Source organism: Chelonia mydas, chromosome 7 (assembly GCF_015237465.2).
Source record: "Chelonia mydas isolate rCheMyd1 chromosome 7, rCheMyd1.pri.v2, whole genome shotgun sequence".
Taxonomy (NCBI): Eukaryota; Metazoa; Chordata; order Testudines; family Cheloniidae; genus Chelonia; species Chelonia mydas.
Genome location: NC_057853.1, coordinates 52723853 through 52747262, shown reverse-complemented (window position 1 = coordinate 52747262; position 23410 = coordinate 52723853). Strand labels below are relative to the sequence as shown.

At 46.1% G+C, this 23410-nt stretch overlaps 1 protein-coding gene across 1 annotated transcript in view; it reads left to right on the top strand.

Annotated features, from left to right (window-relative positions):
* The first annotated feature begins 496 nt into the window (after positions 1 to 496).
* Positions 497 to 23410, top strand: part of SYNPO2L (synaptopodin 2 like) — a 66918-nt gene continuing 44004 nt past the window's right edge. Inside the window, exon 1 of the mRNA XM_037905634.2 lies at positions 497 to 823. Within this exon, the coding sequence (XP_037761562.1) occupies positions 719 to 823 (105 nt within the window). The 5' untranslated portion in view covers positions 497 to 718. The remainder of the gene's footprint in view (positions 824 to 23410) is intronic.

Sequence of the window (23410 nt, the reverse complement as noted above, 5' to 3'; positions counted from 1 at the left end):
GTAGGCGTGGCTGGCTGTGGGGAGAACGCTCTGGCTGTTGGGGAATGTACAGTAAGAGGAGATCCTGCCAGGGTTCACAGATATAAGGAGAAAGTGTTTCTCCAAAAGTGATCTTATTCAAATTCCCTGAGCCAGGCGCTACAACTGAGCCTGCTGTGAGGAAATTGATCTAGTGTCATATCTCTTCCTCCAGCTGTCATTTTAATGACTCCTGAGTGCTGTGTGAACCCAGGAGTTCTTGTGGGAGTGAGAGGTAGATATATTCATTTTAACTGAAATGCTTAAATGAAATCCTTCCAGCTTTAAGGGCGTGAGACAAAGCTCTAGAGACAGACAGGAGGTGAGCTATTTTCAGCCACACAACGGTGAGAGATCCATGGTACATGTGGAGGGGCAGAGAGGGTGAGATTGACGTGACACATGTGAGGGACAACTCTGGCCCCTTACCAAAAGCAGAATCAAATACCTAATCATAGGCAGCACAGCAGCTGAGAGTGCAGAAGAGCAGGGAGGGCTGAGCTTATCGGTCTGAACTTTCCTCTCGTGTGTCTGAGCTTGAGGGAGAAAGTGAGGAGAGGGCTTTTCGGGGGACTCCAGAGGCGGTGGATTCCATTTGTGGAGATGGAAGGGGGAGCCACCACCCCGTAAGAGCTGAGGTTTTGCTTTGAAGAGTGGAAGAGGTTATCAGAGAAGGAAAGAAACCAAAAGTGCTGAAGTCATGGGAGCTGAAGAGGAGGTGCTGGTCACGCTATCTGGAGGGGCCCCCTGGGGCTTCAGGCTGCAGGGGGGCTCTGAGCAGAAAAGACCCCTTCAGGTGTCAAAGGTAGGACTGGAGGATGTTAATTGTCCAGAGCAAGGCTATGCAGTTGATCCCAGATATGCTAGGAGAGTCAGGCATCTCCCACTGTCATTAAGGAATGCTCTATTAACATTGTGGATCTGAAAGGAGATCTTGGGTGGGATGGTCTGGCAGTGCCCAGGGAAGGGTGAGGGTGTTACTGAGCTGGAAATAGACAGGCAACTGGCAGGCAAGGATCTCCTTTCTTCCACTGATGCCCATCACTGCTCTCTACAGCAGAACCTTGATAATCCGGACACTTTATAATCTGCACAATTCTCCTCACTTGTAAGCAAAGATATAACAGGAGCAACAGTGCAGGAGTGAGAGCTCATATTACTGAGGCTTCATGACTTGTATAATACATCCAGCAGCACATTATGAAGTGTGAAAATCATTACAACTATTTGACAATGATCAAATGAAAGGAACAAAAGCCATTTTGTGATGCAGTGTTCACGCTTTTTCTTTAGCTATATTTGTCCACTGAACTGCAGAATTCTACCATCACAATGGGTCTCACAGCCATCAGTGCAAATTACTGGGGGTCTCCTGTATTGGCAAAAGCTGTATAGTTGCTTTCTAAGCTGAATGTGAGCAGCAGCTATTGGTTCAGGTTCCAAGAAACTGAGGGTAGGAGGGGGGAGGATAAAACAGGAATCAAGACAAACCTTGAATTGCATTTTTTCTGATCTGCAGTTCTCTTTTCTCTGTTCAGAGTTATCATTGAGCAGTGTTGAAGAATGACAGCTAGAAAAAAAAATCCCTCTGCTTTATTAATTCACAACTGCTGCCTTAGCCTTGACCCAAGGATATTTGAGGATGCCATGGCGGTGTCACCAGCAGCAAGGGCAGGAAGGTGCTATAACCAGCAGCTTCTGGTTTCTTAGGAAGCCTGTCCCTGTGGAAGAGCATTGAAGAAGGGCACGTTCTGTATAAGTTCAGCCAAATGGCATAGAATAGCTTAGCTTGGTCCCCAGGCACAGGTCTCTAAAATAGGGAAAGATGATGATCACCAAAGAGAGAACTTCCTCACAAACTCAGTGTGCTGTGGAGAAACAAAGCCAACACCCGTAGGCCTAGCTATCCAGAGGTTCTGTGAGAATAGGATTTTTGGCATCCCCATAAACTATGCAGAGTCTGGGGTTATTTCTGTTGCCAAATTGCATGGCACTTGGGAAGGGACTATCAATGCAGCTGGGCCTGTCACATGCAGTCAGGAAGAGAGCTGTCATTGAAGTCAGGCCTCCCCAGGTTGGATGGTATGGCATTCAGATAGTGCAGTGATGAGTGTGGCACAGAAACACAGATAGATAGGAAGGAATTGTCAGTGAACTCAGAGCTGACAAAGAAAGGAGGTCTCTGAGAAAGTGGGGTGCCAAGATGAAAGCAGAAAAACATTGTATTAGCATACAAAAAATATGATTAGCGTTGTGGCTCACACAGCAGAGACTGTTTGGATGGGGAAAGGAAGGATAAAGCAGGAATAAAACAAGAACTTTGAGATGGTGCTATAGATGTTATGGATATGACTGTGCTGTAGATACTAGGAAATGTTTGTGCAGATAAAGGGGGAGGCCTACAAAAAAGTCCAGATCATAGGGGATTTCAGTGATCAGATACTGATTAGGAAAACCATTGTAGGAACCCTACAGCAGGATTCATACCCATGGAGATAGTATCAGATTGCTTCTATATACCAACACACTTTGTAATGAAGTGGCAACTAGGTCAGAGACAAATCTGGGCCTAATAAGTGGAAATGAGCCAAGCATGATAAATGAATGGAGGTTACACAGGCACATAGGAATTGCCATACCGGGTCAGGCTGATTGTCAGTTCAATCTTATATCCAGTTTCTTGCAGTGGCCAATGTTGGATGCTTTATAGGAAGGTTTAAAATGGCCATAGTGCATCTAATTATCTAATAGCGTACTATGGAGAAAAACTCTCTCATCTCAGTTGGTGATCAGCTTATGCCCTGAGGTATGAGAATTGATAGTCCTTTTAACTATACCCTAACTATAAACAACTGATTATTATGAACATCTAATTCTTTACTTGTCTGACTAAAACCTTATTTAGTTATAGTATTTGTCCCATTAATATCATGCAGCAAGAGGTTCCACACATTAATTAAACATTGCATAAGTAGTTGTGATGTTGCACTCCATATGATTTTATGAAAATATGCTAATAAGTGTGAATATAATGTAACTGGAATATGCTTCATGCAAAAAGTCTCTTGTAAGGTATCATTACAAAGTTTCAGAGTAGCAGCCGTGTTAGTCTGTATCCGCAAAAAGAAAAGGAGTACTTGTGGCACCTTAGAGACTAACAGCTGTAGCTCACGAAAGCTTATGCTAAAATAAATGTGTTAGTCTCTAAGATGCCACAAGTACTACTTTTCTTATTACAAAGCTTATAATCTACTGAGCGTATTCATCCTATTTGTACAAATGTATCATTCTTGTATCTGAAACTAGAAATATCAAATATTCTGAGGTCCTACTGTAATTATGCAAAGTGTGGGCGATTAACAGTGGTTTGGAATCTTGATGGCTCCCATTAACCAGGACAATTGACTGTAGATGGCGCTGTTTTCTTGGAAGCCTTCCTGTGAGTCAGGCCAGAAAAAATGAAGGCTTGGGGGGGGTCTCACAGGACATGTGACCATATCACCTGGTACTGGAATCCATCTTAAACCTGCTGCTTTTCCATTTAGAAGGAGGGGTGGGGACCCAGAAAGACAAAAGATTCCCACCTTATGCCAAAGGTATATAAGGGGGTGGAACAAAACAAAGGAGGTGGCAGTCATGATAAATCCCCTAGCTACCACCTGAGCTGGAAAAAGGACTGTACCAGGGGAAAGGATTGGGCCCAGACTAGAAAGGAGTCTAATCTGTGAAAGAAGCTTACTGAAACATCTCTGAGGGTGAGATTTTGTCTGTATTCAGTTTCCTACTGTATTAGGCTTAGACTTGGGTGTTTTATGTTATTTTGCTTGATAACTTTCTTTTTTCTGTTTAAAAAAAAACAACAAGGAGTACTTTTGGCACCTTAGAGACTAACAAATTTATTTGGGCATAAGTCTTCGTGGGCTAAAACTCACTTCATCAGATGCATGGAGTGGAAAATACAGTAGGCAGAATATATATACACAGTACATGAAAAGATGCCTTTCCAAGTGGGGGGTCAGTTCTAACGAGACAATTCAATTCAAGTGGAAGTAGGCTATTGTAACCCTTCTGCCCGTCAGAGTTGGCAGCAACAAGGGCCAGGTTCAGTATCTAGCAGTTCCGTTCCAATAACACAATGCAAAACCGGCTCGAGCCCCCATCCAGTGACCTGGGACAAATATATATCACCCACTCCCCCCCCGGGCGCCTCTAACAGGCAATACTTCCCCTCTCAAGCACAGAGTCTGAGTGTAGCAAAAGCCTTTTAATAACAGAGAGAAACAATGTGGCCTTATGTTGGGGAAACACCACCAACAGGATTCATAACACAACCCATGAACAAAAACCCACCCTAAGCAAAGTGAGTCGTGTCCTTTCCCTTTGGTTCTTGAGTCCAGCAACCCAAAAGTCACCCAAAGTCCCAAAAGTCCAACAACCCCAAAGTCCAGCAACCCAAAAGTCTCAGTCTCTGTCCTTGGTGAGTCCAGAGTTCAAAAGTTCATCTGCAGAGTTTTAAACCCCCCGCCCCCACCAGTCTATGTGGAAATGGGGGGGAGGAGTAAAGGGGCGCCTTACATGCTCTGACAGCTGACTGCCCCACCTCTCCATGAGTTTCTACTACAGCTTTCACCACCAGCCGCTCCTCTCCACCAGCTGCTCCTCCCCAGTAGCCATCAAGCAAGCTGCTCACCAATATATCTTCAGGCCCCCTACTACTTAACACAGTGCTCAGTGATTTCAGCTCATAGTAGAGAAGCCCCAGTGCTGGTGTACCATTAGCCCAAAGTGAATTCAGCTCTGCAATCTATAACCAGACTCCTAGTAGAATCAAAATTAGCTCTACTATTACACAGTGGAGAAAGGCGATGCAGTTAGCATTTAGGGCCCTCAGAAGGGACCCATACCACAAAGTATAAAGGCTTATCCCCAACCTCTCTCTAGTCACTGAGTTTTGGAACCCATGTCCCTTGCCTAGCGAATGCTACTTAGTTGATGGTGAGTCCCTCCATCATAACTAAAAGCCAAGTACAGTTCCACTGTCCACATAATTGATTCACATAATTAGGATAATAATACATATTGATTCACATAATTAGGATAATAACACTTTATTCTTCCTGCCCCAATAACAGAGAAACTGGGGATCCCACAGCAGCCAAAGTGACCATCTAGGCTGGGTGGGTGTGCCTATGCAAATGAGATCAGCCCCTGAAGTTCTTTTCCACAACCCGCCACAACTCACCACCAGATGTCAGCGTCATCCTGACTCTGCTTACACTATTATCAACAGGAGGAAAAATCACTTTTGTAGTGGTAATCAGGGTGGCCCATTTCAAACAGTTGACAAGAAGGTATGAGTAACAGTAGGGGGAAATCAGCATGGGGAAATTAATTTTTAGTTTTTGTAGTGACCCATCCACTCCCAGTCTTTATTCAGGCCTAATTTGATGGTATCCAGTTTGCAAATTAATTCCAGTTCTAAAGTTTCTCGTTGGAGTCTGTTTTTGAAGGTTTTTGTTGAAGAATTGCCACTTTTAAATCTGTTATTGAGTGTCTAGGGAGACTGAAATGTCCTCCTTCTGGTTTTTGAATGTTATAATTCTTGACCTCTGATTTGTGTCCATTTATTCTTTTGTGTACATGGCAGAGGGGCATTGCTGGCACACGATGGCATATATCACATTGGTAGATGTGCAGGTGCATGAGCCCCTGATGGTGTGGCTGATGTGGTTAGGTCCTATGATGGTGTCCCCTGAATAGATATGTGGACAGAGTTGGCAATGGGGTTTGTTGTAGGGATAGGTTCCTGGGTTAGTGTTTTTGTTGTGGTGTGTAGTTGCTGGTGAGTATTTGCTTCAGGTTGGGGGGCTGTCTGTAAGCAAGGACTGGCCTGTGTCGCAAGGACTGGCCTGTGTCCCAAGATCTATGAGAGTGAGGGATCGTCCTTCAGGATAGGTTGTAGATTCTTGATGATGCGCTGGAGAGGTTTTAGTTGGGGACTGAAGGTGACGGCTAGTGGCGTTCCATTACTTTCTTTGTTGGGTCTGTCCTGTAGTAGGTGACTTCTGGGTACCCTTCTGACTCTGTCAATCTGTTTCTTCACTGCACCAGGTGGGTATTGTAGTTTTAAGAACACTTGATAGAGATCCTGTTTCTCTCTGTCTGAGGGATTGGAGCAAATGCAGTTGTATCTTAGAGCTTGGCTGTAGATAATGGATCGTGTGATATTGTCTGGATGAAAGCTGGAAGCATGTAGATAAGTATAGCGGTCAGTAGGTTTCCGGTATAGGGTGGTGTTTATGTGACCATCGCTTATTTGCACTGTAGTGTCCAGGAAGTGGATCTCACATGTGGACTGGTCCAGGCTGAGGTTGATGTTGGGATGGAAATTGTTGAAATGGTGGAATTCCTCAAGGGCCTCTTTCCCATGGGTCCAGATGATGAAGATGTCATCAATGTAGCGCAAGTAAAGTAGGGGCATTAGGGGACAAGAGCTGAGGAAGCGTTGTTCTAAGTCAGCCATAAAAATGTTGGCATACTGTGGGGCCACGGGGGTACCCATAGCAGTGTTCTGTCCGTTATTACTTGGAACCACTTAAATCCTACTTGTTATACTTAATAAAATCACTTTTGTTTATTAATTAACCCAGAGTAAGTAATTAATACATGGGGGAGCAAACAGCTGTGCATATCTCTCTATCAGTGTTATAGAGGGCGGATAATTTATGAGTTTACCCTGTATAAGCTTTATACAGAGTAAAACGGATTTATTGGGGGTTTGGATCCCATTGGGAGCTGGGTGTCTGGGTGCTAGAGACAGGAGCACTTCTTACACTGTTTTCAGTTAAGTCTGCAGCTTTTGGGGGACATGGTTCAGATCTGGGTCTGTGTTTGCAGCAGGCTAGTGTGTCTGGCTCAACAAGACAGGGTACTGAAGTCCCAAACTGGCCAGGAAAATGGGCTCAGAGGTAGTCTTAGCACTGGGTCTCTGTGACCCAACCTGTCACAGTGGCACAGCGAGCAGGGTCTGTGCACAGCTGATTGCTTTGAAATGCTGGTAGTGATTTTAAGTGAGTTTTAAGTGTGCTGGCTGGAGACAGGTTACCGGTTTGTTATTTTCAGTTTGCTTATTTTGAGTAAGGGAAATAGGGACAAAAAAGTAAGCAAAATAAGTAAGAGTGAAGATCAGAAGGTGCTAGAACTGCACAGGTTGCAGATTGCCCAGAAAGGCTGAACACGGGCCACTGGGAAAGTCTCTGTTAACTAAGAAGCCCCTAAGCTAAATGGATCTCAGTTTCAGTGAACTACAGTGGGGTGTAGCCCAACCTCTGGGTCTGTGCTGAAGCTGACTGGAGTGTCTAACTCAGCAAGACAGGAGTGGAGGGGTGCCTGTTCTGGCAGGAGGGGGTTCTGAGGGGGTCCCAGCCCATCAAGTGACAGTCTCAAGGGAAGACAAATGGAAATTGATGCGCAATTTGCCCGGGAAAACGCTGCCCTGGAAAAAGAAAAGGCTGCCCACCAGCAAACCCAGGACTTAAAAGACAAAGCAACTGAGGCCCAGAGAAAAGCACAAATTGAGACCCAGACGCATGAACAGGCTGTCATGGAGGTGCACAGAGATCTGTATCCTGGAGGTGGAAGTTGGGGTCCTGGGAACAGCTGCAGTAGGAACAGACCGCAAGGACTCTGTAGCTGGAAGTATGCCCAACCTGAGTGAAAGTGGGGGCGGGATTTTGCTGGCCATTAAAGGGTCTGTCAAAGCTAGTAGCTGTGAGCCCACAGTTGGATCAGAGTCACCTTCCCTTTTGGGGGACACAGGAGTGTCTGCCCCAGAGGGGAGCCCAAAGAGGAATTTAGGTATACTGCCTCCACCCTGGAGAGTGTCCACATCTCTGGCAGTAAGTTCAGGAGGACGGTGTGACGTTGCACTCCATATGATTTTATAAAAATACGCTAATAAGTGTGAATATAATGTAACTGGAATATGCTTCATGGAAAAGGTCTCTTGTAAGGTATCATTATGTCGCTTATAATCTGCTGAGTGCGTTCATCCTATTTGTATGAATGTACCATTCTTGTATCTGAAACTAGAAATATGAAATATAACTCTGAGGTCCTATTCTAATTATGCAAAGTGTGGGCCATTAATGGTGGTTTCGAATCTTGATGGTTCCCATTAACCAGGACAATTGATTGTAGATGGCTCTGTTTACTTGCAAACCTTCCTGTGAGTCAGGCCAGAAAAAATGAAGGCTTGGGGGTCTCACAGGACATGTGACCATGTCACCTGATACTGGAATCCATCTTAAACCTGGTGTTTTTCCATTTAGAAGGAGGAGTGGAGACCCAGAAAGACAAAAGATTCCCACCTTGTGCCAAAGCTATAAAAGGGGGTGGAACAGAACAAAGGGGGCTGTGGTCATGAGAAATCCCCTTGCTACCACCTGAGCTGGAACAAGGACTGTACCAGGGGAAAGGATTGGGCCTAGAAAGGAGTCTAGTCTGTGAAAGAAGCTTATTGGAACATCACTGAGGGTGAGATTACAATGCATTTAGTTTCCTACTGTATAGACTTGTGTGTGGTTGTTTTCTTTTGCTTGGTAACTTACTTTGTTCCGCCTGTTATTACTTGGAGCCACTTAAATCCTTCTTTTTATATTTAATATAATCACTTTTGTTTATTAATTAACCCAGAGTAAGTAATACCTGGAGGAGCAAACAGCTGTGCATATCTCTATCCATGTTATAGAGGGAAGACAATTTATGAGTTTACCTTGTATAAGCTTTAAACAGAGTAAAATGGATTTATTGGGGGTTTGGATCCCAAGGGGAGCTGGGTGTCTGGGTGCTAGAGACAGGAGCACTTCTTATTCTGTTTTCAGTTAATCTGCAGCTTTTGCGGGACGTGGTTCAGACCTGGGTCTGTGTTGCAGCAGGCTAGCATGTCTGGCTCAACAAGACAGGGTACTGAAGTCCCAAGCTGGCCAGGAAAATGCGTTCAGAGGTAGTGTCAGCACCTCAGGTGGCAGTTCCAAGGGGGTCTCTGTGACCTCAACCTGTCACAGTAGTATTTCCTTGTCGCCAGTTCCTGTTTAACTTGAGTAGCCCTTTGCTCTTGCTTTATAAGGCAAGGTAAATTGGTGTGCCTGGCTGACTTGCACTGCACTACTCATTATTTTATATCATAGAAGCACCATTCTCATAGTTCCTCTTAATCTTCTGCTTTGTCAAGTAAACATCCTAGTTTTTTTTAATGTCCTCTGCATGTGGAAGCCCTTGATATGTTTAATCATTTTTATTGCTGTTCCCTGGACTTTTTTCATATCTACTGTGACTTGAGACAAGATGTAGAAAACTGAACGCAGGCTGTATCAGACATGTATTAATGGCATTAGAATACTTTTCTTATTATTCTCTGTCCCTTTCCTAATACATCATACAATCTTTTTTTTTTTTTTATTGTTTGTTTGTTTGTTCTACCATTGCTGTACCTTGAGCCAATATTTTTGTTGAGCTGTTCTCGGTGATGCCAAGAACTTTCTTTAAAGCTGCAACTAATTTAGAACTCATCAGTGGGTACACATGTTGTAAACTGTTCTTTCCAACATGCAGTCACTGAGTTTGCCTCAACTGAATAAAGAAACAGGTTACAAGTGGGATTTGAAGCTGCTTCTCCATACAGAGACCAAGTCATCTTACAAGGAGAATACATAGCTTGAGTAGGTGTTTTAAACCTCGTGGCTACATGAAGGGCTCAGTTGTGAGCCCCACTCCAGGCAGCACAAAGGGGGAGAGAGCAGCTGGCTCCCCATGCTGGGCCTAGCTGATGCAGAACTGGCATAGCTGGCTTCTATGCCACCCCATCTTCCACAGCTGGTTTAAGGGACATGTTCAGAGTGAGCTGCACTCTGGCAATCAGTCCCTGGGGACCATAGGCAGTCTGATGTAATTTAAAGCAGCCCTGAAACTGCTCTAAACTATACCAAGGGGCAACCAGGCTGGTCTCAGGATCAGGGAGATGCACATGGCTCCCTCTACTCAACTGTGCCCAGGATCCAGTGACCCTAGTACTATCAGCCGGTCTGAAGCACCAATATTAAATTGTGACAGGGCCAGCTTTAGGGTTGACTCGTACCATAGGTTAACTGGCAGATATCTGCGCCTAGCAGCTCACAGCCAAGCACAGAGACACTTAGTGACTATTTTGCTCCACATAGGCAATCAGCTGCAATGCCTGTATGGTAAAGCCATACGTAAGGTATGGCCCTGACGTGGAGGAAGGGCAGCATCACAACTCTCAAACGTGGCAGGAATGAAGAGCGAGTTAAAGGAAACATGTTGGAATTCAATAATGCCTGGGAAACCCACAGTAGAAAAGGGTAAATGTTTTAACATACAGCTGGGAAAGCTGCACCAAAAGTCAAGCTAAAGAGGCAACCGATTTTATTAATGAGCTAAACAGATGGATGCCCTAACACAGTGGTTCTCAAAGCCGGTCCGCCGCTTGTTCAGGGAAAGCCTCTGTCGGGCCGGACTGGTTTGTTTACCTGCCGCGTCCGCAGGTTCGGCAGATCGCGGCTCCCACTGGCCGCAGTTTGCCGCTCCAGGCCAATGGGGGCTGCGGGAGGCGGCGGGGGCCAAAGGACATGCTGGCTGCCCTTCCCGCAGCTCCCATTGGCCTGGAGTGGCGAACCGCGGCCAGTGGGAGCTGCCCTAACACACTGTGGCACAGAAACAATGTTGCTGGCAGTATAATAGATAGAGGCCAGAAGCTCTGGCCTCGACGTGCCCAATACATCCAGGCTGCACAGTGGAAAGGGCCCAGTTGCCCTTACCAGCTTTCAGAGTGCTCCTGAACTTGTTTTATGGCTTTTCAGCAGTTAGGCAGGTGCTGTGGCCACCACTCAGAAGGTATTTAGGAAGCAGGCTTGTGGAACTCAGTTCATGGTGTATCTACAGAAAGCTCAGACAGCCACGCAGGGTGTGTGGTCACACAGGCATCTTGAGCTTGAGAGCACCACAAGCTAGGCACCCAGCATGAGGGTAACACCGGGTAGGATCAGCCCTGCTGCTGAGCTTTAGGAACAGAATGGCTTTGCAGGAGACTCCTGGAATAGCTCCGTTCCTCCCAGATGAGGTGAAGAGTTAGGATTGTCAGGCTCAGGGCAGAAGGTGAACTGTACACGGAGAACCAGATCCACAGCTGGTGCAAATCTGCATAACCAATTTACCTCAACTGATGGTCCAGCTCTCGATTCCCTGGGCATCACCAGTGCTCAGGATTAATGGCAAGGAAAGAGCACACACATGGACACACCATCTCAAAATGGAATAAAAAGATTAGAGGGATGGCTGGACAAGGATATGCAAAATCGGAGAGAGACTGTTCCATGCTCTTTGTGTTAGTTTTGCTGTGAAATCAGGACCAGTTCTTAAATCATATAAATATGTATTCAGTGTCATGATACAGCTGCTCAGTAACTCCCACTAATTCACCTAGTTAGCTCCTCACAATTTGCCCTCAGGGATAATTCCACTTCCAGGTCTCTTTCTCAAACTCTTCCGTTTTGAATCCCATTCCCCTCCCTGTAGAATCCATGCTGACTGTTACTTCTTAGTTTTTTGCCCACTGTCTAAGAACTATCCCAGCTTTGTGCTGAAGCAGTCTCCAATGGCTCCATCCCTTATAGCCTGTCCACTCACAGCCAGGTAGATGCTACTATCCCCTAGGAGGCCCAGAAGTCCCTTTAGTGGATAGCTGTCAGCAATTGTAGTTGAAGCCCCCAAAGGCTGATTTGATTTCCTCCATGAATCCATACCTAATGCTGCCAGCCAAAAGGTCATGAGGCACCTGAAGGTTCCTGCCAGCTCTGTGTACCAGGAGCCATCCTGAGTACTAGAGATGGATGTTGCCTTTGCCTTATCGCCCACATCTGGGAAAGAGTTTTTGATGGGTTCCTCAATTTGCAAGGTGATTTTACCACACCTGTGTTCATCTCCTGGGATCACATCTTCATATTCTACGAGTATGATTGGTAGAGATGTTTTGTTCTCGGCCCTCATTGTCTCTCAGACTAAAAGTATTGTGGTGGTAAACTGTGATCCGTGCCGCTGCCTGTGTTGCTGGTGGATGCCAGCTGAAAGCAATTTTGTTTGCAAGGATTGTGATTTTAAGCTTGCATTTACCTATTTGCTGCAGAATGCTTTTACTATGTGGCACCAGCACTTGGTGCCATTTCTGCAGACTAGTTTTTCCTCTCCTTGTCGTTCCTGGTGTTATATTAAAAACTGGGGCACCAAGCTAGTAGTTGAACAGCGAAGCATTCTCATGGCATTCTTGGGAAGTGCAGGTATTGTCTGGGTCCCTGGGCTGGCTTTGGGCACACAGGCATGATTTTATTGTGTTTGGTGTAATCCACCCTGTGCTCTTCTGCCTTTCCCTGCACTGCACCAGCCTGTGCTATTTATAACATGTTGTGTTAATTTAGTGCTGGCAAAACATTACATATTGACAGCTCTGGAGACTGAGGTTACCAGTTTATCCCCAGAATACGTGTGGCATGTGGCAATGTGATGTGTCTCACAATGCTTTATCACTCTGCCCCCGGAGGAATCACCCAGAGAGTAATTTAAGCTTAACGACCATTCCGGCTTTGGCCCCTCTGCTGCCAGAAAGAAGAATCATAAATGACAATTCTGGTGCCTGTTTCTGCAGTCCTCAGGCCCTGGGCTGAAACCACCAGACACTTTCCATGTAGGTCACCAATCAAAGGCCAACAACTTTTGGCCCCTCTTGTCATGGGCCTTATTACTCCACTTTTACACCACGGTAACTCCAATGTGTTCAGTGCAGTTACACTGGCATAAAAACTGTAGTAACACAAGGCGCAATCAGACCCCAGAGCTGCATTCCAACCAGCAACTGACAGGTGAAAGTCTGTTATATGAAACTGCTACCAGTCCCTCGAGCCATTGAGTTCCTCCAGCCTTCGTCTTCTTGCTGTAAATGTGGCACTGACTCAGAGTGGTTCTGTGTCCCACACTGCTTGCCCATCGATTGGGCATTTTCCCCACCCCTTCTCATGGCATTCTAGATCTCTCATATTCCTGTTCTCACTGTGCTCTGTCCATCTCAGGTTCAAGTTTCCCTCACCTTCTCTTTCCACAGCAGCAAAGTCCTGCTCCCTATGAAGAGGCATTTATCTGGGGCTAGATCTGCTTCTCTGAGCAATAGTCCTCTGAGGGTTTGATCCCGCCTCCACTGATGTCAATGGGAGCAGAATCTGGCCTGCAAGTGGATCTTGGGAATGCCACACATGATCTGGTTTCTGCTCAATGAATCGTTTGTATTGCAAAAGCTGGGGCTCTCAGCTTGCTGACATATGCATTTGACTCCAGCCTTCATATAAAAACCTGATATCTTGCTGCTTCGTTCTGTTTCGGGTCAAGTACTTATCTAATGCCTTCAGTAGCTATTCTAGTGTAAATGGCATTCTTGCTTGGCAACGTTGCTGTATCTCACTCAGTTCTCATCTTCTCTCCCCAGTGAAGTAATCGAAAACCTTTATCTTCAGAGCTTTCTTTCGATCCTCTGAGGTTAGCTCCGTGTACAGATCTGTTTTCAGCTTCCAGGCTTGAGCTGAGCTTTTGGCTTAGAAGACCAGAGATTCTGGTAATATCAGCCATCCATACTGTCTTCTCAGAGTGGCCTATGCCTGCTGCTTTCTGTTTGAATGGACTGTCAGACTAAATAAAAACAATGGGACTGATTCTCCTACCGTGCTGCCAACCAGTAGAAATCAGGGGTGTATGTGAGATCAGAGTCAGGCCCTGTATATCACAAAAATTCCCTTGCTCATGTCGCTAATAAGACCTTCCATTACTAACTTGGAAATAACTTTACAAATGTAGTTCACTTTTCACCATTGATGCGCCTTGTTTTATTTTTTGCTATCCCTCATCTTGGCTACTGAAAGCAGGCTGGTCAGTTTCACTCCCTGGTTCGCCTGCTCTAACACAAGGCTTTTTGTGTTTCCAGTGCTGTAGGGGAATACTTCAATTTAAACCAACGTATGTTCACTGAAATTTAACACAACCACCTTGTGGCAGGACCCACTCGCTCCTGCCTCTGCTCAAGTCCACAAACTGCTTAGAGACCCTTGTGCTGGTAAAACATCCAGTGCAGTTTATTTATAATGTCGGTTCACATCACCCTTGTACAATATACAGCCGTATTCTTACAGTCTTAGGTCCTGAGGTTGCCAGATGCCCAGTTTTCAACTGGAAAGTGTCCAGATCTACTGACCAGACACCACAACCACTGGCTTCCTCTTTTTCCTGGGAGTGCTCAACCCCCGCTCAGCCCCAGGTCCCACCCCCACTCCACTCCTTCCCCGAAGCCCCACCCCATCTCTCCCCGCCTTTGCTCTGCCCCTTCCGGCATGCCTCATCCCCGCTCCTCCTCCTCCCCCCACCCCAGTGCCTCCTGCACACTGCAAAACAGCTGATCACGGCAGGCAGGAGGCGCTGGGAGGGAGTGGGAGGAATTGATCGGTGGGGCTACTGGCGGGCAGGAGGTGCTGGGCGGGAGAGAGAGAACTGGCTACCTGTGGGTGCTAAGCACCCGCTAATTTTTTTCCGTGGGTGCTCCAACCCTGGAGCACCCATGGAGTCAGTGCCTATGCCAGACACCCAACGTCCAGTCAACACGGGGTAGGGGGAGGCGCCAGGTTATGAACCACGCTAGCCCCCAGCTCCCAGCCCAGCTCCACAGGTGAGTCCCTTCCAACCCAGGCATGGGTGGGAGTAGAGGGGGAAAGTGGCAAGCAATGGGGGCCGGGGTGAAGAGAAGCAAATGGGGGCGGGGCTTTGGGGAAGAGGTGAGGCAGGGTGGAGCCTTGGAGGAAGAGGCAGGGCAGGGCTTTGGGAGGCAGGGGCAGGGCCAGGTAGATTCCAACACTCCTGATGGAGTAGGGTGACCGTACATCCAGTTTTGGCTGGGACAGTCCCTTTTTTAAGCCCTGTCCTGATTTTTTTTGAGGGGGGGGGCAAAAGTGGGCATTTGTCTTATTTGTTTTTGCTAACTTGGTCAGTTGATAAGAGCAATTGGGACAAATGGCCACTTTTGTCAAAAAAGTGGGGTGTGGAGGAATGTGCAGGAGGATGAGGACCAGTGATGCCAGCCTCGTGCGGGGGGCAGGCAGGGCTCGAGCAAGCAGCAATGCCAGCCCTACGCGAGGAGGTGGGGGGGGAAGGCTCAGACGTGTGGCTTGGGCCAGGAAAAGGGCTCGGGCGAGTGGTTCAGGCCAGCCCTGCACGGGGAGAGGGTGGCAGGGAGGCTCAGGCTAGCCCCACGCAGTGTCCTCTTTTCCCTTTGGGAAATATGGTCACCCTATGCTGGAGTGTCTGGTTTTTAAATATTACAAAGTTAACAACCCTACTCTCTCCCTCTTACTAACTTCCTGTACCTCTTTGTAGGCTCTGCCTAATGGCTTAATTAGCTTTCCAGCTCTCCTCCACCCACGGCTTAGGCACAAGCTCTTTTTAACCAGGGCTGTGCAGTGTTGGATTGGAGGTGCAGTGTTGCAGGGAGCTTGGGTGAAAGGCTTCGAGAAGGGCCCTTGGCCGTGATCAGTTTAGACACGAAACTGCTGCGTTTTAATCAGGACATCTCCATTATTAGTGCTCCAGCTTGTGTCACCCCACACATACCGCTATCTAAATATAGTTCACACTGAAGGACAGATGCTGCCAATCCACATCTGACTCCCTCCTACCCCCCACTTGCATTCTGTTCCCAAAGCCCTGCCGAAATCCACAGTGACACATCCAGCAGTCACTTGGTCCTTTCATCTCCATGGGCCTGTAAAAGGAAAATTCTCCTGATTCTCCTCCCTGCCCTACCTCCATGCTCTCCTTCTCTGCTCAATCACTTCTCCCCTCCTGTCTTCCTCACTTGCTGCCTTCACCAATTTTTCTTTCATCCCTTACTTTCTCTTTCTTCTTAACTGCTTTCCTTTCCCACCCTCCTGCTGATGAAATGTGATAAATTAGAGGAACGGGCAGCGTAATGAAAGAAAGAAAAGATGGGGTATATTCCTAGGGCTGTTTTCAGAGTAGCAGCCGTATTAGTCTGTATCCGCAAAAAGAAAAGGAGGACTTGTGGCACCTTAGAGACTAACAAATTTATTTGAGCATAAGCTTTCGTGAGCTACAGCTCACTTCATCGGATGCATGCAGTAGAAAATAAAGTGGGGAGATTTTATATACACAGAGAACATGAAACAATGGATGTTACCATACACACTGTAACGAGAGTGATCGGGTGAGGTGAGCTATTACCAGCAGGGGGTCGGGGGAACATCTTTTGTTGTGATAATCAAGGTGGGCCATTTCCAGCAGTTGACAAGAACGTCTGAGGAACAGTGGGGGGTAGGGAGGGGGGAATAAACATGGGGAAATAGTTTTACTTTGTGTAATGACACATCCACTCCCAGTCTTTATTCAAGAAACAACTCTGACATCGTAATCAAACAACTCTGACATCATAATCAAAAAGGCCGACAAAGGAGGTGCTGTTGTCATCTTGAATAGGTCGGAATATGAACAAGAGGCTGCTCAGCAGCTCTCCAACACCACATTCTACAAGCCATTACCCTCTGATCCCACTGAAGGTTACCAAAAGAAACTACATCATCTGCTCAAGAAACTCCCTGAAAAAGCACAAGAACAAATCCGCACAGACACATCCCTAGAATCCCAACCAGGGGTATTCTATCTGCTACCCAAAATCCATAAACCCGGAAATCCTAGACGCCCCATCATCTCAGGCATTGGCACCCTGACAGCAGGATTGTCTGGCTATGTAGACTCCCTCCTCAGGCCCTAAACTACCAGCACTCCCAGCTGTCTTTGAGACACCACTGACTTCCTGAGGAAACTACAATGCATCGGTGATCTTCCTGAAAAAACCATCCTATCCACTATGGATGTAGAAGCCCTCTACACCAACATTCCACACAAAGATGGACTACAAGCCGTCAGGAACAGTATCCCCGATAATGTCACGGCAAACCTGGTGGCTGAACTTTGTGACTTTGTCCTCACCCATAACTATTTCACATTTGGGGACAATATATACCTTCAAATCAGTGGCACTGCTATGGGTACCTGCATGGCCGCACAGTATGCCAACATTTTTATGGCTGACTTAGAACAACGCTTCCTTAGCTCTGGTCCCCTAATGCCCCTACTCTACTTGCGCTACATTGATGACATCTTCATCATCTGGACCCATGGAAAAGAAGCCCTCAAGGAATTCCACCATGATTTCAACAATTTCCATCCCACCATTAACCTCAGCCTGGACCAGTCCACGCAAGAGATCCACTTCCTGGACACTATGATGCTAATAAGCGATGGTCACATAAACACCACCCTATACTGGAAACCTACTGACCGCTATGCTTACTTACATGCCTCCAGCTTTCATCCAGACCACACCACACGATCCATCGTCTACAGCCAAGTCTAAGATACAACTGCATTTGCTCCAACCCCTCAGGCAGAGACAAACACCTATAAGATCTCTATCAAGCGTTCTTACAACTACAATACCCACCTGCTGAAGTGAAGAAACAGATTGACAGAGCCAGAAGAGTACCCAAAAGTCACCCACTACAGGACAGGCCCAAGAAAGAAAATAACAGAACGCCACTAGCCATCACCTTCAGCCCCCAACTAAAACCTCTCCAACGCATCATCAAGGATCTACAGCCTATCCTGAAGGATGACCCATCACTCTCACAGATCTTGGGAGACAGGCCAGTCATTGCTAGCACACAGCCCCCCAACCTGAAGCAAATACTCACCAGCCACCCACACAACAGAACCACTAACCCAGGAACCTATCCTTGCAACAAAGCCCGTTGCCAATTGTGTCCACATCTCTTCAGGGGACACCATCATAGGGCCTAATCACATCAGCCACACTCTCAGAGGCTCGTTCACCTGCACATCTACCAATGTGATATATGCCATCATGTGCCAGCAATGCCCCTCTGCCATATACATTGGCCAAACTGGACAGTCTCTACGTAAAAGAATAAATGGACACAAATCAAAGGTCAAGAATTATAACATTCATAAACCAGTCGGAGAACATTTCAATCTCTCTGGTCACTCAATTACAGACTTAAAAGTTGCAATTCTTCAACAAAAAAACTTCAGAAATAGACTCCAAGGAGAGACTGCTGAATTGCAATTAATTTGTAAACTGGACACAATTAACTTAGGCTTGAATAAAGACTGGGAGTGAATGTGGCATTACACAAAGTAAAACTATTTCCCCATGTTTATTCCCCCCCCCCACTGTTCCTCACACATTCTTGTCAACTGCTACAAATGGCCCACCTTGATTATCACTACAAAAGGTCCCCCCCCCCCCCATAGCTCACCTTACCTGATCACTCTCGTTACAGTGTATATGGTAACACCCCTTGTTTCATGTTCTCTGTGTATATAAAATCTCCCCACTGTATTTTCTACTGCATGCATCCGATGAAGTGAGCTGTGGCTCATGAAAGCTTATGCTCAAATAAATTTGTTAGTCTCTAAGGTGCCACAAGTCTTCCTTTTCTTTTATTCCTAGGGCTGTGGTAGAAGGGAGGTCACTTTTACCTTTCATGCTAATGATCACAACTAGAGGGAGCACAGAGAGCAGCAACTAAGGGCTTATCTACATGGGGATATTTAGGAAAGTGAAGACAAATTAACTAAAGCTGTGAGATTAATGCACATATGCTAAAGCACAGTAAACCCCTGGATGGATGCACTCATTCAGAAGTGGCCTTAGTTCGTGCCGTTCTACGATCAAGGTACAGGAACTAATACTTGAGCTTCTGTGTGAGAGTGTCCACACTGGGTTTAACACACTTTAGTTTATGTGCATTAACTTCACAGCTTTAGTTAATTTACCTTAACTCCATGGACAAATGAGCCCTCAGAGAGCAAAAGATTTGGAGGGATGGCCCATGAGTAAGATTGTGATTTTTGGCTTGGAAATTTTTCATATCTTTCATGGCAGAGGTGTGAGAGGAAAAAAAGATAAGTCACCAAAAAAAGGTCACTAAACAATGTGGTTTTCACTATACCCTTGCGCTAGGTAACAATGCTACTCAGTTTGGGGGCCTAATCAAGTGTGTTTTTACAGCCATTTCCAAGAGTTCACAGACTTTATTGAAATTCATTATTTCCTTGACCTCTGGGACAAAATCATAGCCCTACTGATGAGCAAGTAGGAAAGGAACATGTATGTGTAGACTGGAAAAATGGAAGCTGGGGAGATAGTGGAAGGAGAATGGTCCAGTGGTTAGAGTGCTAGTCTAAGGCTCTAGAGACGTGCTCTGCCACAGACTTTCTGTGTGACCATGGCCAAGTCATTTAGTCCCTCTGTGCCTCAGTTCCCCCACTGCAATATGGGGAGAATGGCACTGCCCTGCCTCACCGTGGTATTGTGAGGATAACTGTATCACAGACGATGAGTCACTCAGATCCTGTGGTGATGAAGGTCTCTAAGTACTTAAGACAGAGAGTGGTGGGGATACAGTTAGGGTGTGAGTACTGTGTATAAGATTTTTTTCAAGAGAAGGCATTATCATTAATTAGCATTGATTTAGATTAGAAATATCAGTCCAAATTCTGCCAGTGACATTGATTTAAATGGGAATTTCACCCTCATATCAGCATTAATCCACGCTATTGAAAATAAAACAGAAAAACAATCAGTGTAAACAGCAGGAAAACCATGAGCTATAAAAACCACTCAGAAATGTAACCAACTTCCATTTGAGTCAGTGGGTTCAAAGATCAAATTTAAATCTCCACTTCCTAGTTTCACAGGCACCTAATGGAGATAGTGATAAAAATAAACATTTATATCACAGGGGCACCCAGAAGTTCCAATCTGTGTCAGCCCCCTCTCTTTGTGCTAGGTGCTGCACAAACACACAAGTTTGCTCCCCAAAGAGTTTGCAATCTATGAGGAATACAGTCATATGAGGGGGAGGAGGGGAATCAAACACATCCCTGTTTTAGTCATGTTTGAATTTCTTATATTTTCATTTGCATAAATGAACAAGGCCCTGATTTAGGAAGGGCCATAAACATGCCTCAATGTAAGCATGTGTGTCATCCCACAGAAGCGAATGAGTTCTCCAAATGGAGACTCTGAGAGGAATGAAAAACTGCTCCCCTCTGGGGACCTCCAGGTGTCGTCTGGTTTTGGTCGTCACAGTGCTAGCTGCTGGTGCCAGAGGGGGCTGAATTAGCCCTTTGGATGGTGATCCCAGTTCTAACGAAAATGTGAGGTGAACAGGGCGGGCAGAACAGCAGGCCAGGAAGATACATGATGCTCAGAGAACTGGTGGGAGGGGAAGATTGTTCGGGGTTTGTTTTTCTCCAAAAGGAGGAACCATGGTGCCAAGCATAGTGGCACCCCAAAGAAGCCCGCACACAAAGGGGTCCTCAGCATTGAGGCCATGATCCCTGGGCCCCCTCCTCAGAGCTCACCAAAGTGGCTTCTGAAATTGACAAGAAAGAGGTTGCAAGGGGCTCCCACACCACAATGCCAGTGGAGGGTTCAGAGAGGATTTCCCTCAGGTTCCTTTAAAATTCCACTTTTCCCATCATTTCCCATTTCCAGCTGCTGTCCAACACCTTTCTCTCCTAGTCAGGACCATAGGCAAACACTCCTTCCCAGTTACTGGTGTTGCGGTTCCTGGCTGGCCAGCAGGGGGTGTTATTTTGACAAGATGAGTACGTCCTGCAGCCTGCATGGCAGCCTGTCCCGCATGCCTGGCCTGTGACGTCTACTGACCTCCCACTGAGCGAGACGCGCAGGCTGTCACTTGGCCAGTCTGTGGTCAGCATGTTTGTGCCATTCCCTGTCCAGAGATGGATGTCAATGGCATAGTGCACCACACTGGCATGGCTGCCAAATAGCCCCATCCTTTCTGCAGCATGTGCATATTTCCTCCTCTCCACATAATAGCCTCTGCTGTCTTCAGCCCTGGGCTGCACTCTCACAGAACTCCCAGAAGAATCCAGCTGCTCTGTGAATACACTGTTCCTAGCTCTGCTCTGAGAGGTGATTGGGACCCAGGAGTGCTGACAGCTGGGAAGCCTTTCATCCTATTTTTTGGCTCTGTATTTCTCCACCTGTGCTGGGAGTTGGCTCCTTTTTCCAGGGAAGAGGGAGGATGGGAAGGCGCTGGAGCCCCCTTTCTGGCCTTCACGGGCTAGCACTGAAATACCTGTCTCTTCTGTTTTTCTGGTGCATGCCTGTGTGCAGCCCAGGCCATAGTCTCCAGGATCCTGTGCTGGTGGCTGAGTGGAAAGTCCCTCCCAAGCACAGCTGAAGCCTGTTATTGAATCATGGCCCTCAGCCTGCTCGTTGCAGATCTCGCTGTCCGTCCTGCCTCCCCCAAGTCCAAACCTGACTAAACTGAGAGCATGAAATGCACCCGAATCCATGCTCACCCACCCTGGCCAGCACAGTGAGTGAGGGCCTTGTAGGACCCTAAATAGGCCAACAGATCAATTCACTGGTTCTGCCTGTCTCCACCCCATCTCTGCATCCAACTGGCACAAACGGGCCTGTAGGAGCACAATGGGATGGGAAGAGTGACCTCTTTGATGCTGCTGTCAAAGCTTACCTCTATGCTCTCTCTCCAACATCGGAAACAACTCAATCTGAGGGCTATCCCCCACCTGGTGCCGAGCAATGGGTGGCATTTCTCTAATGAGAGTGATAGAGAGAGATAGAGATTCTCTAGGTTTTAGTCAGGAGGAGAGGATGGAAGAGGATAAAGTATGGGCCAGATCAGACGAGAAACATGCACATAAAGAATCTGACACATCAGAAAAGGACAGACAAATAAACAGTGACAAGTTTTTAAAGTGCTTGTATACATGCTAGAAGTCTAAATAATAAGATGGGTGAACTAGAGTGCCTCGTGTTAAAGGAGGATATTGATATAATAGGCATCACAGAAACATGGTGGAGTGAGGACAATCAATGGGACACAATCATTCCGGGGTACAAAATATATCGGAAGGACAGAACAGGTCGTGTGGGGAAGGGGAGGTGAGTGGCACTATATGTGAAAGAAAATGTAGAATCAAATGAAATAAAAATCTTAAATGAATCCACATTTTCCATAGAATCTCTATGTAATTCCATGCTCTAATAAGAATATAACAGTAGGGATCTATTATTGACCACCTGACCAGGACAGTGATAGTGACAATGAAATGCTAAGGGAGATTAGAGAGGCTATCAAAATAAAGAACTCAATAATAGTGGGGGATTTCAATTATCCCCATATTGACTGGGTACATGTCACCTCAGGACGAAATGCAGAGACAAAATTTCTCGATACTTTACATGACTGCTTCTTGGAGCAGCTGGTACAGGAACCCACAAAGGGAGAGGCAACTCTCGATCTAGTCCTGAGTGGAACGCAGGATCTGGTCCAAGAGGTAACTATAACAGGACCGCTTGGAAATAGTGACCATAATATAACAACATTTAACATTCCTGTGGTGGGAAGAACACCTCAAAAGCCCAACACTGTGGCATTTAATTTCAGAAAGGGGAACTATGCAAAAATGAGGAGGTTAGTTAAACAGAAATTAAAAGGTACAGTGACTAGAGTGAAATCCCTGCAAGCTGCATGGACGCTTTTCAAAGACACCATAATAGAGGCTTAACTTAAATGTATACCCCAAATTAAAAAACACAGTAAAAGAACTAAAGAAGAGCCACCATGGCTTAAACAACCATGTAAAAGAAGCAGTGAGAGATAAGAAGGCATCTTTTAAAAATTGGAAGTCAAATCCTAGTGAGGTAAATAGAAAGGAGCATAAACACTGCCAAATTAAATGTAAAAATGTAATAAGAAAAGCCAAAAAGGAGTTTGAGAATAGCTAGCCAAAAACTCAAAAGGTAATAACAAAATGTTTTTAAGTACATCAGAAGCAGGAAGCCTGCTAAACAATGGGGCCCCTGGACGATCAAGATACAAAAGGAGCACTTAAAGACGATAAAGTCATCGCAGAGAAACTAAATGAATTCTTTGCTTCAGCCTTCACTGCTGAGGATGTTAGGGAGATTCCCAAACCTGCGCCGTCTTTTGTAGGTGACAAATCTTAGGAATTGTCACAGATTGAAGTGTCACTAGAGGAGGTTTTGGAATTAATTGAGAAACTGAACAGTAACAAGTCACCGGGACCAGATGGCATTCACCCAAGAGTTCTGAAAGAACTCAAATGTGAAATTGAGGAACTATAAACTATGGTTTGTAACCTGTCCTTTAAATCAGCTACTGTACCC